General features: G+C 41.4%; 2 protein-coding genes across 4 annotated transcripts in view; one reads left to right on the plus strand and one right to left on the minus strand.

Moving 5' to 3' along the window:
- LOC138349934 (mucin-13-like) lies at positions 1-585 on the minus strand. The gene has a single exon (XM_069299929.1). The coding sequence runs from the start codon at positions 583-585 to the stop codon at positions 1-3; it is 585 nt and encodes a 194-aa protein (XP_069156030.1).
- LOC123755920 (probable G-protein coupled receptor B0563.6) overlaps positions 1-13,089 on the plus strand; it is a 32,441-nt gene extending 19,352 nt beyond the window's left edge. Inside the window, exons 2-4 of one of the 3 annotated variants that reach the window (XM_069300206.1) lie at positions 765-1,028; positions 1,137-1,300; positions 8,477-13,089. In XM_069300206.1, the coding sequence (XP_069156307.1) occupies positions 948-1,028; positions 1,137-1,300; positions 8,477-9,422 (1,191 nt within the window). In that variant the 5' untranslated portion in view covers positions 765-947 and the 3' untranslated portion in view covers positions 9,423-13,089. Of the gene's footprint in view, positions 1-764; positions 1,029-1,082; positions 1,301-8,476 lie in introns of those variants that run through there. The other 2 variants (XM_069300204.1, XM_069300205.1) reach the window with 2 other exon arrangements.
- Positions 13,090-13,293: the final 204 nt, after the last annotated feature.

The following is a 13,293-nucleotide window of genomic DNA, read 5'->3' on the forward strand; positions in this document are numbered from 1 at the left end:
TTAGTGTGGGCGTGGGGGTGAGGCGGCTTCAGTGTGGGCGTGGGGTGAGGCAGCTTCAGTGTGGGCGTGGGATGAGGTGGCTTCAGTGTGGGCGTAGGGTGAGGCGGCTTCAGTGTGGGCGTAGGGTGAGGCGGCTTCAGTGTGGGCGTGGGGTGAGGCAACTTCAGTGTGGGCATGGGGTGAGGCAGCTTCAGTGTGGGCGTGGGGTGAGGCGGCTTCAGTGTGGGCGTGGGGTGAGGCAGCTTCAGTGTGGGCATGGGGTGAGGCAGCTTCAGTGTGGGCGTGGGGTGAGGCGGCTTCAGTGTGGGCGTGGGGTGAGGCGGCTTCAGTGTGGGCGTGGGGTGAGGCAGCTTCAGTGTGGGCGTGGGATGAGGTGGCTTCAGTGTGGGCGTAGGGTGAGGCGGCTTCAGTGTGGGCGTAGGGTGAGGCGGCTTCAGTGTGGGCGTGGGGTGAGGCAACTTCAGTGTGGGCATGGGGTGAGGCAGCTTCAGTGTGGGCGTGGGGTGAGGCGGCTTCAGTGTGGGCGTGTGTGGGGTGAGGCGGCTTCAGTGTGGGCGTGGGGTGAGGCAGCTTCAGTGTGGGCATGGGGTGAGGCAGCTTCAGTGTGGGCGTGGGATGAGGTGGCTTCAGTGTGGGCGTGGGGAGACGTGATGTGCTTTATACAAAAACACTCAAGACATACCTACATTTGTCTCCGTTTTTTGTAATTGAATAAAACTTAACCTTAATTACTGGTTTAACCAACACAAATGATCGTTCTGCAGATTAAGCATCAAGAACGTGGAATTTTAGAACAAGGCGCAACTTTCCGGTTCTGAAGAAAGTTCCTAAGTCCTACGAGAGTCCTACAAGATTCCTGTGAGAGGAAACCTAAAGGCGCTCTGTATCGATGTGAACCTACAAGAGTCTAACAAGAGCTCGTGTCATTTAGCCTTTGGAAACCACGTATGACCTTTGGAACATCGCGTGGGGATCGATTGAGATATCTCCCGCCGGCGACGATGAAGGAGGTGAATAATTCCTACCAGGTGGACGAGGCGTACCAGGAGGACTTGGCCTACCAGGTGGACGAGGCGTACCAGGAGGACTTGGCCTACCAGGTGGACGAGGCGTACCAGGAGGACTTGGCCTACCAGGTGGACGAGGCGTACCAGGAGGACTTGACCTACCAGGTGGACGAGGTCCACCAGGTGGTGTATCGTCAGGTGCTGCCCGTGCTGGTCTCTCTGGGTGTCCTGGCCAATGTTCTCTGCATCATCGTCCTTAGCAAACCCCGGCTCAGGGCTGCTCGCGTCAACTGGTGAGTATACTCTTACTGTGAGAGAGAGAGAGAGAGAGAGAGAGAGAGAGAGAGAGAGAGAGAGAGAGAGAGAGAGAGAGAGAGAGAGAGAGAGATCCCACAAAGGCTACCAACGTCTTTTGTACGGTCACGATTGGTCAAGTGGTTAAGGTACTATATATGCCAGTTGTATAGTGCTCCTGGCTGTCTGGGTTCCAGTCACTTCTGGGGTGTGGAGTCTTCAGTTGCATATATGCTTGGGGACCATTCAAGCTTGTTCGCATATATATATATATATATATATATATATATATATATATATATATATATATATATATATATATATATATATAATATATATATATATATATATATATATATATATATATATATATATATATATATATATATATATATATATATATATTGGCAGCAGTCTTTCTTGTAAACATATGTTGTTAAATAGGGGGTACATGTGTTGTGTTAGTTGACTCTTCAGAGGTTGCATGGCGTTTTATCTTTCTTTTTATGATGTTTTCAACAAAACCATTAGAGAAGCCATTGTTGACTAGGACCAGCCGTACCCAATACAGAAGCATCAAGAGGAAGTATGGGCCAATAGGTCCTCTGCAGTTACTTCCATTCTTATGCTCTCATATCCAATTAATACCCATAGTTTCGTGTTCTGTCTTGTGTTTGTCACAAGTTTGTTCACCTCATCCAAAACTGTTGCACCATATCACATCACCCAATTGCGAGTATAAGTATGACGGATTAACGTGTTTACAACTGAAACCAGAAGAAAAAAACACCAAAATGATAGTACAACATTTCCCGGTTGAAGTTGATGCAAACAGACTCTTAGAATGCCAAAATGTCACAACGGCGGAAAGATGTAAGCACAACACTGTAGAAACAAGACAGGTTCTTGTAACAATAAAAGGACCTCGCATCAACACTCTTGAGTGTTGGGATCTATGGGCAATTCAGTCTAAGGCTGTACAATCCAGAGCCCATGCGCTGTTACAGATGTCAGCGCTTCGGCCACCATAAAGATGGCTGCAGAGGCCCGGAATGATGTGGAGTATGCAGCGAGCTCCACAATACCGGCATATGCAAGAATCTGCATAAAGAAGGCAAACAAACGAAAGCAAAATGTCCTAAGTGCGGGGATACACATCACGTCTGGAACAAACGATGTCCAGAAAGGGTAAAAAGAATATTAGCTTTCGGATCAACCCAGCAACCCAAAGTAACAACTTCTAGACCACAATCGACCAGACCCTCGGTAAAAAGCCAGTGGTACACCCCTCGGCAAGTCCGAATAAATGAAGATCAGAAACAGTCTAACGCACCAAATCCTTCTAGTCTGAGCAAGAACAAGGCCTCCAACAACTGGAGGAAACAAAGAAGCAAAGAAGCTGTTGTCACAAGGCAACAGCAACAGAATAGATCAAGGCAGCAAAACGAATATACCTGCTATTGCCTCCAAGACCTCCCAAGTAGAAATGATGATCCCTACATCATCAAATGCCGCAGTAGTTGGATGTAGCAAAGACGCTTCATCCCAACCAAGAGTCTCCTCACCCACCAAGAAAAAAGTTTCCACTCCAGCGAAGAAGACACAAGCCGTCGGGAAAACCAGTTCTGTAAAAACCATGGACTCAATGATTCCACTATAACGGAATAATGGACAATCTCAAAATTATACAATGGAATATTCAAGGATTCAAAAAGAAAGCACAAACACTCAGAGCAGTGCTTCTAAAGGACAGCATTGATATTGTTCTACTTCAAGAAACACTCACCAGGACTGAAAGAAATATCAATATCCCAGGATATCAAGGTTTCCACTGCTCTATGGCACAAGGTGGCACCAGAGGCATTTCAGTTCTAGTAAGAAATCATATCAATGCCACGGCAATCACAGACCTGCTCAACTGTGGCGTGAACGTCGAAATTATGGGAGTTAATCTCACTATGAGGAACTCAATGCTGTCCATCTTCAATGTATACAGGAGCCATAGAGAACACGAGATGGATCTCTCAACAATCTTTGAAATAGTAGCCACTACACCTACTATCATCTCTGGCGACTTTAACGCTCATAGTGAATTACTTCTTGATTCACCAAGAACCGACGCCAGCGGAAGACATATTGAACACCTTTTGGATGAAGTGCCTGAAATCAGTCTGCTTAATTCGACGGAACCAACCCACACTGGTGGGGGAAAGTTGGATCTCACATTTGTTTCCACCAGTATTTATGAGTTGTGTCATTGGTCAGTGGATCATGTTCTGACCAGTGACAACTTTGCTACAAAAACAGTTATTAATATAGCACTACCTCCTTGACCTCCAGCTCCCGAGCCCGGATGGGACTTTATCAAAGCAGATTGGACGAAGTTTCAAGAAGCTCTCGAAACTTGGCACCAAAACTACACTCCTCCTGACAACACCGAAGAAATAGAAAAAGATTTAGTAAATGCAATACATAGAGCAGCAAATCACGCCATCCCCAAGAGGAAAACAATTACCCAACAACACAAGGACCATTGGTATTACTGTGATAGGATCAAAGAACTACATAACAGACTAAATCGTGCATGAAAGAATTTCGGAAGAGATAGAACCGAAGCTAATCTAGGACTTCTTAGAGCTGTCCGAGATCATGTGCACGAAGAAACAGTAAAAATCGGAGAAGAAAAATGGCTCGAGTGGTGTGCCAAGCTAAATCAGCATACGTCCTTGGGCGACATCTGGAGGCAGATCAACAAGGTCAAAGGAAAATCGCCTCCTGCTCTGCCGCACCATGTTCATCCAGAGCAAGAAGCAGAAAGGTTAGCAGATCTATTTGCTTCAAGAGCCAGTTCCACTCAACTTCCTCAAGCAACTCTGACTCACCAACAAAGACTTCAAGTAACAAGATGGAAAAAAATAGATGATGCTTTAGCCTTACCTGACGAACTAGACCAACTTTTCAATCTGAAAGAACTCAGAAGTGCTACAAAGAAAACTAAAAATACATCTAAAGGCGAGGACAAAATCACTTACACACTTACAACATGCTAGCCAAGCTAGGAGAAAAGGGTGAAGAAGCCTTCTTGAATCTCATCAACAGAGTATGGGTGATAAGAACCCGACCACTCTCTTGGAACAGTGCAATTATAGTTCCCATTCCAAAACCTAAAGACCCAGGAAATGCAAGACCCATCTCATTAACAAGCTGTCTGGCCAAAACTGCAGAAAGAATGGCCCTTAATCGAATTGAATGGAAAGCCACTACACCAAAATATGTTTACTTACAGAAAAGGTGTTGGAACCACAGAATGCCTTACCTCCCTCCTGGATCAAATCAATGACAAACCTGGAATCCTTATTGTTCTAGACCTTGAAAAAACCTTCGAGTTAGCCAGTGCTCCAGCTACACTGTGCTGCCTTATGGATAAGGAAATCAAAGGACACGCTCTTGCCTTTGCCAAAGGAAGCCTGCTTAACTGAGAAGCTAAAGTCAAATTCCAAGGAAAAACATTGACCTCAAAGAGGCTGGAAGATGGAACTCCGCAGGGAGGAATACTAAGCCCCTTCCTCTTCAACTGTCTCATGGAACAATTCATGAAGCTCAAGCTACCAAAAGCCAAACTTCTTAACTATGCAGACGACTTTGTGGTCGTTATCAATGGCAAAGGTGCAAGGAACCATGCACAAAAATGCCTAGATATTATCAACAGGGAAGCGGAACGCTTAGCAGTGAAAATAAACAGCAATAAAACCAAAGCAATGGCCGTTAAAATGAAAACTCAAGACATCAGACTGGCAATACAAGGACAAGAAATTGAGTTGGTTACCTCTTTTCAATACCTAGGAGTCATAATAGACAGCCAGTCGAAATAGGGAGTGAGCTAGGGAACAGTGATCACAAACAAATCAGATTTAGCATGGAATAAACAAATCCACAAGAGCCGTGACGAGGATTCGAACCTGCGTCCTGGAGCATCCCAGACACTGCCTTAATCGACAGGGTTAAAAGAGTTGAAACCAAAGTTCTACTGAACTTACTGGATCCCGTAGCCTCTCCGAGGCACAAACCAGGATTTTACACAACTCCCCCCTGCACCCGAGCTATGTCAATATAGGCCGTTCTCCCTCTTCGCCCTTACATCATTACACACAAAAATCACACTAACGTGATGCATCAAATGAACAAATACACAAGGGCCATGACGAGGGTTCGAACCTGCGTCCGGGAGCATCCCAGACACTGCCTTAATCGACTGAGCTACAACAGGGTTAGGGGGGAGTTGTGTAAAACCCTGATTTGTGCCTCGGAGAGGCTGCAGGATCCATAAGTTCAGTATAACTTCGGTTTCAACTCTTTTAACCCTGTCGTAGCTCAGTCGATTAAGGCAGTGTCTGGGATGCCCCCGGACGCAGGTTCGAATCCTCGTCATGGCCCTTGTGTATTTGTTCATTTGATGCATCACGTTAGTGTGATTTTTGTGTGTAATGATGTAAGGGCGAAGAGGGAGAACGGCCTATTGACATAGCTCGGGTGCAGGGGGGAGTTGTGTAAAACCCTGGTTTGTGCCTCGGAGAGGCTACGGGATCCAGTAAGTTCAGTAGAACTTCGGTTTCAACTCTTTTTAACCCTGTCGATTAAGGCAGTGTCTGGGATTCTGTGTGTTAGCATGGAATAGAATAGATCTGTAGGAGAAAATTCTGTTAAAAGTGCTAGATTTTCGAAAAGCTGATTTTAATAGCCTAAGAATTTTTTGGGGTGAAATACATTGGAAAGTTTTGGGCATGGGGGGGGAGTGGGCCGGTCTTGGAGCGAGACGTGAACCCAGCGATCGGTGATGTAAAATGGGATTTCGATGTGGATTCAAAATATAACTTATATCAAAATATTCTAAGCAAAGCACAGGAACGTAGCATATACCATACAAATTGAATAAATCGAATACTTATGACCCGAGATGGATAATAAAGGATCTGAAGAATTTTATAGGTAGAAAGAGAACTTGATACAAAAGGATTAAGAATGGGGAAGTCAGTTTAGAACAAGAATTCGTACAGCTGGTTAGGAATGTTAAAAAAAAAGAGATAAGGAAAGCAAAAAGAAACTATGAAGTTAGCATAGCAGGGCAAGCAAAGACAAATCCTAAAGGGTTGTTTCAGTTATATCGAACAAAGATTTGGCAAAGGATAGGTCCATTAAAACCTGAGACAGGTTAGATAACGCATAATGACGAAGATATGAATAGTATTTTTAATAAATATTTTATTTCTGTATTTACTAAAGAGGAACGTAACAATATGCCTTCGGCCGAACAAGTCTATGTGGGTGGGGACGAGAACAGGTTGACTAGTTTAGCAGTTACCAGGGAGGATGTTATTAAATAAATAGTAAAACCCAAACCAAACAAATCCCCAGGGCTGGATGAAGTGTTTGCCAGGGTGCTTAAAGAATGCAAAGAGGAGCTTTGCGACCCATTGTCTACCATATTTAATAAATCATTAGAGTCAGGCACAGTGCCAGAGTTTTGGAAGGTTGCTAATGTGATACTGTACCAATTTTTAAGAAAGGAGATAGATCACTTGCGTCAAACTATCGGCCAATTAGCCTAACGTCTATTGTGGGAAAGTTACTTGAATCGATAATTGCAAATTCAATTCGTCGTCATCTTAAAAAACATAAATTCATAAATGATTCACAACATGATTTTACAAATGGCCGTTCATGTTTAATAAATTTGCTATCATTTTATTCCAGCATAGTTGAGGCAGTTGAAAGTAGTAAGGATTGTGATGTTGTGTACCTTGACTTCAGCAAAGCTTTTGATACAGTGCCACATGAAAGACTAATTAAAAAAATAGAAGCTCATGGTATTGGGGGTGCTATATTAAGTTGGATTAGGGCATGGCTATACCAATGGAAACAGAGAGTTAGTATAAATGGGGTTAAGTCAGAGTGGGAAAATGTTGTAAGTGGAGTACCTCAAGTCCTGGGACCTCTGTTATTTATAATATATATATATATATATATATATATATATATATATATATATATATATATATATATATATATATATATATATATATATATATATATATATATAAATGATTTAGATTCAGGTTTGAGCAGCAATATTTGCAAATTTGCCGATGATACAAAAATCGGGAGGGAAATTAACACGGAAAAAGACTATCACTTCAGCACGATCTAAATAGGGTTTTGAAATAGTCAAAAGATTGGCAGATGCAGTTTAATGCTGATAAATGTAAGGTTTTGAGGCTAGGTAATGATGATAGCGTTACAAGATACGAGCTAGATGGTGTTGAGATTGCGACGTCTGATTGCGAAAGGGATCTGAGAGTTATGATTAGTAAGAATTGAAAACCCAAAAATCAATGCATAAATGTTGGTAATAAGGCTAATAGAACACTGAGTTTTATTAAATGAAGCGTTACTAGTAAGACACCTGGTGTTGTTCATCAGCTATATCTTGATCTGGTTAGGCCCCATTTAGATCATGCAGTTCAGTTTTGGTCGCCGGACTAAAGAATGGATATAAATTCAATAGAACGCGTCTAGCGTAGAACGACAAAGTTAATCCCCAAATTAGAAACCTCTCGTATGGAGAAAGATTGGCAAAGCTTAAATTACATTCTAGAAAAGGGAAATTTTACATTAAAAAATTTGGGGTGACATGATAGAGGTGTACAAGTGGATGAATGGGCATAACAAAGGCGATATTAATAGGGTATTAAAAGTATCAACACAAGGCAGAACACGAAAAAGTGGGTATAAACTGGATAAGTTTAGATTTAGGAAAGACATGGGTAAATACTGGTTCGGTAAGAGGGTTGATGCTTGTGAAACCAATTATCGCGTATCTCGGTGGAGGTGGAGTCCCTCGATTATTTCAAGGGTGGGTTGGGCATGTATATGAGTGGGATTGGGTGGTTATAAATAAAAGTTGCCTCGTATGGGCCAATACGCCTTCTATAGTTACCTTAACTTTTATGTTAAGATATTTTTGTGTACATTTGTTAGTGCAAAATCAGCAGCAATATTATCTGCACATTGTACTTGAAGCTAGCAAATGGTGTCGGTACTTCCGACATTTTGTAATTTGCTTTATGTTCTCCATATGACAGAGAACACTTTTCTTTCTCACTGTGTACCCATTGCAGGTACTTCCTCCTGCTGGCGGTATTGGACCTGCTGGTGTGCGTCTTCTACATCCCCGTCATCACCACCATAACAGGCTGTACCTTCTCCTCCTACGTCGAAGCTTATTACTTTTCTCATCTTGGATGGACGTTGGTGGGGATCTCTCAAGCGTTAGGAACCTACACCATGCTTTGGCTGTCCCTAGATCGATTTATTGCCGTCTGGATGTGTAATCTTTACCCGAGAATCCAAAGTAATCCGAATATATTTCGAAACAGAATCGTGCTTACATTCATTGTATGCATTTTTGTGCATTTGCCGTATATTATCGACGCCAAAGTAGACTGCTCAAGTTCTACAAAGACTGATAGCACGTGTGTTAACGGGACTTGGATTATTAAAACCGGATATCAAAATCACTTCAATGAGGCTTGGCACAAAGTCTACAGAACTTTTTATGGGTTGTTTATCCGATTTGTTCCGGCTTCTTTACTCGTGGTGTTTAACGTTGGGTTAGTGATCGGAGTGGCCAGAGGCCGCGTTAACTTCCCCACCACAGCTGAGGGCTCTAGAAGGGCCGGCGAGCGAACTCTGGTTATCACCGTGATCTCCATCACAGCTTCCTATATCTTATTAACTCTACCCATCATCATCTACGTTATGAACTACGCCAAGCATCATTCCGACCGCTGCTATGGGAACCATCCCAAGGAGGTTCTAAGAGCCATAGGGAACTCTTTCCAGATACTGGAACACACTATACACATAATCTTTTTTCTGGGGTTGAACCATGGTTTTAGAGAAGAGCTGAAGATTTTATTGTACCTTGCGAAAAGGAAGAGAGAGCCTGGGCCGTGGGAGGACGGCCAGCATGGGCCAAGTCAGTCTCGACATGGAGAACTTAGCCTACACTGCAACACAGATGGACAGAAAAACGCCTCCGACACGCCCAACGTCTCGCAGTAATAGCCAGACTATGGGAGAGGATCTATAACAATCTGCAGAAAATGACACAATAACGTGGCTACCAAAAATCAAATCACAACCCACCGATGAAATTGAATAAAAGCGACAACATTTTGGTCCATCCTGGACGCTTATCAAGTAACAAGGAAGAGCGAGAGAGAGTTTTGGTGGACGGCGGCTTCCCAACAACTAAGTAGTAGCCACGATGATAATTCATGTCAACACTTCAATAACCAGCGGCAACAACGAGGCTACTCCCTTTGTTTATGGAAACAAGACAGTTGTTGTTGTTGTTAAAGATTCGCTACCTGGAACAAAGTTCCAAGTAGCACGGGCTGTGGAACAAGACAGGTTCTGTAACCACAAGCGAGGATAAACTATATATGTGGCCTGCCACGAGTGTGCGTTATATCATAGAACATTTACCTCTCGCAATACACTTGGCCTCGTTCTCGACTCATAATCGGGGATCTCAGGTTCGATTCCCGGCAGAGGACGAAACGGTTGGGCACGTCTCCTTAAACCTAGTAGTAAATACATACCCAGGAGTTAGGTAACTGGTTTGTGGCTGCATCCCGGGAAGATCACGCGGTTGACCTTGAGTGGGAGGGAGAATCGATAGAAGTCTAAGCTATATATATATAAACAGGCTTCCTGTCCCCAACAGAGCGAAGTAATATAGAGAGACTAAATCACAACATCGTGGCACAAATAACCAAGACAAAACGTTTAAAAATAAATAAAATGACAAGGTTTCAGCCCATCCCGGACTCTTATAAATCTGTATCGCGGCTGGAATCAAACTAGCTAATGAAAGGCAAAACTGAAAATCTTTCTACTCTCATTAGGCTACGTGATGTACTATCACGGGGAATCTCATATCTTCACCAAATTGATTGTGATTCTTAGTGTGTAAAATAGAACAAAATTGAGTTAAATGTGAGGAAAAGTTCTGCCCTGAACTATACCGCAGATTCATATAGTTCCCTGCCAACCCTCTTCCATCTAGTCAATTGATAATCAAAAATTTTCGCAGCCTCACATCGTCATGTGGGATCGGTTGAAAAGAATTAAAACAATTTATTTTCATGAGTCTTCAGAAAAAGCTTTGTAAAAATAAAAAACAATTTGTTAAAATAAATCTTCGGTCATTTCGAACTAAAAAAAAAAAAATATTCCCCCAACGAAAACTATAATTCTTATGAAATTACAAAGAAAACATTGAAAACAGAATTACTTCCAAAATTCCACCCCCCCCCCCCCCAGTCACTGTACTCTCACAACGAAACAATACAATTTCAAAACAAAAATTTCGTGCAAAATTATGGAAACAGACAAATAACGTATAAATTGGTACCTAACATATAATGGATGTGGCTAGATAATAAAAGCCTAATTTACACCCGTTATAAACAAAATCCCTTTAAAAATAAAAAACTACTGTCTTCTTATGAAGTTATATAAAAAAAAATATGGAGATTATATCAAAATCATAAAAAACAAAATTAGTTGCTTAACTTAGAGTCTGTGAAGATGGAACAATGCAATGACTGCGAGCCGCGGGCGTTGTTTGTGTAAAATCCTCCATTATTCACCTCATCCTCACACCGGCCTGTATTACTGCTACTTTCCTTCGTTCTGTCATCGAAAAGAACTTAGAATATCTTCCCTTCAAAAATTCTGGGGCCGAAAGTCGACGGTAAAAAATGATCGAGGGATTAACGACGTATTCTTGTCCTCGTCGTTGAGTAAGCACTAAACAAGAATGGAAATGTTTACTTCAGAGGACAGCAGAGACCTCTACCGACCAGAGACAACAACCATGCCTCAGTTCCAAAGAATATATATACACATCGCTTCTTCGTGTATATACACTGAGTTTAATTTAGTTTTGGACAATGTTCAGGATTAAAATATATTTGCTAGTTGGTCAGTAAAGTGTTGTAGTTGCCTTAATAAGATTTTAGGGGATTTTTGTATTTTTTATTATTATTTTCTACCACAGACGTGGCCACACATTTACAATGCTAATCAGCATATATACATTTTCTTCTGTCTCCCATGGACAGGGTTAGAGATCTGTTAACCAAATAATTCAGTGATTTATTCAACAATTAACCACAGAAGGTGATTGTAGTGATTTTAAAATGCTAATCTAACCTATAAACATAAATACGCAAATTTACACATGTTCTACATAAAGATGTGTTCGAGGTGTCTTTTTACATAACGTCATTAATGTGCGTTTACAAAGGAGAAATGCAATTCTGATCAGCTTCTACATACTCTGTATACAAACACACACACACTATACAAATATACACATATACCTACACATATCCATATATATATATACATACACCTATGTCTCTCCTAATTTGGCAGGGTAAGATAGCTTCTATAGAAACTAGTGTGATATTAAACACTTAACCACTGAAGGTGATTAAGATGCTTTTACACGCTCAGGTTATAGAAAGATGCATTGTATAACAGATGTATTACATATTGTATAGGTACAATACATTGTGTAACAGATGTATTACATAGTCAATCTTGGGTACAAGTCTTCAGGGGATTGAGACTTGGGGTTACCATATTGCTTCACCCACGTACTTCAAATACAAATAATAGCCAACAGAACAGAAACACCTAACATAACCTAGCCTACGCCTAACAATATATAGAATTTTGATGAACAATAATAATAAATATATGAGAACAAACCAATTTTTATTACACAGTAAATTGATGAATGCGTCTGGAGCTTTTTATATAATTTTTTGTTCTGTATTCTGCCATATTTGATAAGTTATAGCTAAGATATATCATCCCTCTGAGTGAAAAAAATATCCTTATAACATGTGACTAAAATTTCTTTAAATATATATTTTGTAGCACCGAAGCCGGCTCATATTGGAGTAGTCCCGGATTTAATTCTTGGGTATGGCAAGACGTTTGGGCATATTTCCTTGCACCTGATGCTTCTCTTTAAATAGCAGTAAATAAGTACCCAGGAGTTAAGCAACTGTTGCAGGTTGCGTCCTCGGGGATGGACAGTCGGTGACTAAGGGGGGGACCTCGATGAGCCAAACCAGAGGGCTTCCTGTCCCCGACACTGGGAAACACATTAATGTCCATGAGGCTTCTAGGCGAGACCTATAATGTACAATTAATAAAAAAAAACTTATTAGGCTTTGCGTTTTCCCCAGCAAGGGAACACCAGGCTGCATCCGGCAGACTGGCGTCATAACCCTTAAATTCAAACACAACAACAGACATTATTACACTGAAGTAGAGCGAGACATCCTGTGAAGGACTTTACAATATGCTGCCACTTGCATTTATGCGGAGGCTAATTAATGTGAAAATAAATTTATTTCCTGATTTGATCTCGTTTCTGTCTCATTAGCAGTGGTGTGTGTGTGTTAGGAGACGACATCATACACCGAAATGTGTACTCCGTATATAGATGTATATATATTGAATTTACTGTAATCTTGGAGGAATTCAGGAATTATGTTTAGTTGGTAGTTGGTCAGTGAGCTACTACCACGGCCTTAATAACCATTGTGCAGTGATAGGCCTCAATGGTCAATACCAAACAAATCCAGAGGGAAGTGTATGTGATTGAATAAAGTATTATTCAGGACTTTTAATATGGAAATAGAAAGCTAGATTAAATCAATATATTCAGTGTTTAATTATTAACCTATTTCTTTGTAGCTTTGGTAAAAAGTTCATCCAACTGAATGGCCATTGGTTAGGTACCTATACCTATAATAGGTTAAGTAATAATTGTAATTATGAAGCAATAAGATGCTTATCTTAACATACTAAGAAGGTTAGGTAAGGTCGGTGTTTTCTATGAAGC

The sequence above is a fragment of the Procambarus clarkii genome, chromosome 43, assembly GCF_040958095.1.
Source record: "Procambarus clarkii isolate CNS0578487 chromosome 43, FALCON_Pclarkii_2.0, whole genome shotgun sequence".
NCBI lineage: Eukaryota > Metazoa > Arthropoda > Malacostraca > Decapoda > Cambaridae > Procambarus > Procambarus clarkii.

What these genes read in the sequence shown, in the direction of transcription:
- LOC138349934 (XM_069299929.1), bottom strand. Translation starts at nt 585, where the DNA reads ATGCCCACACTGAAGCTGCCTCACCCCACGCCCACACTGAAGCCGCCT.